Source organism: Belonocnema kinseyi, chromosome 3 (assembly GCF_010883055.1).
Source record: "Belonocnema kinseyi isolate 2016_QV_RU_SX_M_011 chromosome 3, B_treatae_v1, whole genome shotgun sequence".
Taxonomy (NCBI): domain Eukaryota; kingdom Metazoa; phylum Arthropoda; class Insecta; order Hymenoptera; family Cynipidae; genus Belonocnema; species Belonocnema kinseyi.
The window spans coordinates 114644724-114648075 of NC_046659.1; the positions used below are offsets into that span (position 1 = coordinate 114644724).

A 3352-nucleotide genomic window follows, 5' to 3' on the forward strand; every position below is an offset into this window, starting at 1 on the left:
CGACTATTATAATTTTTTCTTGGTTAATAAGTCTTAATTGGAAAGGTTACTATTAAAATTTTGGTTCTAAAAAATTCATATTTTTGGATCAAATATTCGACTATTTGGTTTTCAATGCAAGCTTTTCGTTACGATTTAATTTTTTGTAGTTTTCTAAACTTCAGTGAATATTTATAAAAATTGTCGACTTTTTTGCTAGAAAACTCAACACTTTTGTTAAAAATAAGATTCTAGAATATTAAAATTCCCTAATTGGAGAAATTTCCAGAAAATTACATTTTTGAATTATAAAATTCACAAATCATAAAATTGCTGAATTGAAAAATTCACGAATAATCAAATGCCCTGATTTGGATAATTCCTTAATTATTAAACTTCTAAGTTATGAAATTACCAAATTATAACATTCCCGAACAATAATATTCAGTAATTGTGAAATTCCAGAATAATTAAATTTCAAAATTGGAAAATTTACGATTTAAAAAATTACAGATTAATAAAATTCCGTAATTGGGAAATATCCGAATAATTAAATTTTCGATTAAAAATATTTCCAAAGAATAAAATTCCCGAATTAAATTATTGAATAATGAAATCCTCTTATTGGAAAATTTCCGGATAATGAAATTTCTGAATTCTGAAATTCCGAAATAATAAAATTCCCTAATTGGAAAATTCTCAGATAATTATATTTCCGAATTGTAAAATGTCAACACAATAAGATTCCCGAATCAGAACACTCTCGAATAATGAAACTCCCTAATTGAAAAACTCCCAAAAAATTAAATTTCCGAATAATAAGATTACCAAAATAATAAAATAGCCGAATTGAAAAAACACGAATAATAAAATTTCCTAATTTGCTAATTCCCAAATAATAAAATTCCGTTATTGGAAAATTCCCGAATATTCGAATTTCCGAATTGAAAAATTTCTAAATAATTTAAATTTTAAATAATAAAATTCGCAAATAATTAAATATTCAAATATTAAAAAATCGAATTGGAACATTTCCGAATGATAAAATCTGCAAATAATTAAATTAAAAAAAATGAAATTCCCTAATTGTAAAATATACAAATAATTAAAATACCGTATTATAGAATTTTCAAATAACAAAATTTCCAAATAAGAAAATTCCCTAATTGGAAAATTCCGAAATAATCAAATTTCCGAATTATGAAATTCGGTTCTGGATTCACAAAATTCTCTAATTGGAAAGTTGCAGATTCAGAAAAGTCTCATATAATAAAATTCCCGAATAATGAAATTATCTGATTGCAAAATTCCGGTGGAAATCAATTTTTGAATTGCTAACATCACGAATAATAAAATTCCAACATTGGAAACTTCTTGAATAATGAAATTTCATAATAAGAAAATTCCAGAATAATGAATTTTTTTTAATTAAAAAATTTCCAAATAATAAAATTCCTGAATAATAAAGTTTGCAAAGAATGAAATTCCTTAATTGAAAAATTCACAAATAATAAAATTCCCTAATTGGAAAATTGCTGAACTATTAAACTTCTAAGTTATAAAATTCCCGAAAAATACAATTTTCTAGAAATTAAATTTCCAATTTATAAAATTCAAAAATTATAAAATTTCGGAATTGGGAAATTCCCAGATAATGAAATTCTTTAATAACTAAATTGTCATTTAAAAAATTACCAAATTATAACATTCCCGAATAATAAAATTCCGTAATTGGGAAAATTCCCGAATAATTGAATTTCCAAATTGGAAACTTCTTGAATAATAAAATTCCATAATTATAAAATTCCAGAATAATGAATTTCGTAAATTAAAAAACTTCCATAAAATAAAATTCCTGAATAATAAAGTTTCAAATGAATGAAATTCCTTAATTGGAAAATTCCCGAATAATTAAATTTCCGAATGATAAAACCCCTGAGTGAAAAAATACCCACACTGGAAAATTCCCCGATTGAAGAGTTCCAAAATGATAAAATTATCGAACAATAACATTCTGAAAATGGAAACTTCCCGAATAATAAAATTCTTGAATTATAAAATTTCGCATAATAAAATTCTAGAAAAATTCATAATAATACCGAATTTAAAAAATCTTAAATAATAAAATTTTCGACAGAAAATTTCCGAAATATAAAAAATGTAAACTAGAAAATCGCAGAATTAAAAAATTCCCAAGCTGAAGAAATGTGATACTTTTACCAAAAAACAGGCTCTATAAGTTAAGAATCGGGCCCTCGTCCACACAAAAAAAACAGTTATAAAATTATATTTTGAAATTAAAACAATAATAATTGCATGAAAGTCATCTAGAAATTTATATTTTCTGAAATTATTGTTACTATAAATTTGAAAAATAATTTAATAAAATAATTTAATTGATATTTGTGAGACACTGTCTATGGTTATGGAATTCTCCGTAACGTTAGCCCTAAGCGAACTGGAAAAGAAGCAAAAGTAATGAAAAATTTCGTAAATATAGGTAGCGCTTATTTATAAAGAAATTTTTTTAATTGTTAAAATTTGGCAATTTTCTGTTTTGGATATTTAAAAATTTGGCAGTTTTAGATAAAGAATTTTTAAATTTAGTAATATTATAAACTGTTAGGGAATTTCATGATTCGAAAATTTTAGAATTCAAGAATTTTATTATTTGGGGAATTTAATGATTGGGAAATGTTATTGTTCGGGAACCTTACAATTTTCCAATTTTATTATTCGCGGATTTTCTAATTTGGTAATTCTATTTTTTAGGACTTTTCAGTCGTCACGAAAAATATTTATAACATTCAACAAAATTTCGAAATAGTAATAAACTTATAATATGTATACCTACTTGTAATATTGTTTATAATCAGGGACTGGTAATTTCGAGATTCCATAATTTTTAAAAATATCCCACATCTGATTTTTAATTTCCTCTATGTATCTTTCTTTATCATTATTATCAATATTTTGCGCACAGTTTGATGGTAAAAGAATACAAAAAGTAAATACAGATATTATTTTTTTATGCATCAAGGGATTAAAAATACGTGCCAACATTTTCGTGGATGTGAATTATGACTGATAACTCTTCGATCGTTTGGACATACTTTTGATTATCGCTAGATAAAAAATCTTCTCTGATATGTGGCATATCTCTTTCTTACGAAATAAATCACGATTTGAAAACAGATAAGAAATTTTTTCGGCTATAAATTTATTAATTAAAGAAAAATTTTAAAAGCTGTAGAATTTTAAACAGAGTTCCGGATAAAAAATATATTCAGATTTAAATTGCTGTTTAAAGTAAAGTAGTTGAAAGTAAAATGAACTATAAACTGAACTGAACTGTTATTAATTAAATGTTTGC

General features: G+C 23.9%; 1 protein-coding gene across 1 annotated transcript in view; it reads right to left on the minus strand.

The window, feature by feature from the left end:
* The window catches only part of LOC117170205, a 6708-nt gene extending 3682 nt beyond the window's left edge, over positions 1 to 3026 (minus strand). The window contains exon 1 of the mRNA XM_033356817.1: positions 2834 to 3026. Coding sequence (XP_033212708.1) covers positions 2834 to 3015 — 182 coding nt within the window. The 5' untranslated portion in view covers positions 3016 to 3026. The remainder of the gene's footprint in view (positions 1 to 2833) is intronic.
* Between the last annotated feature and the right edge of the window lie 326 nt (positions 3027 to 3352).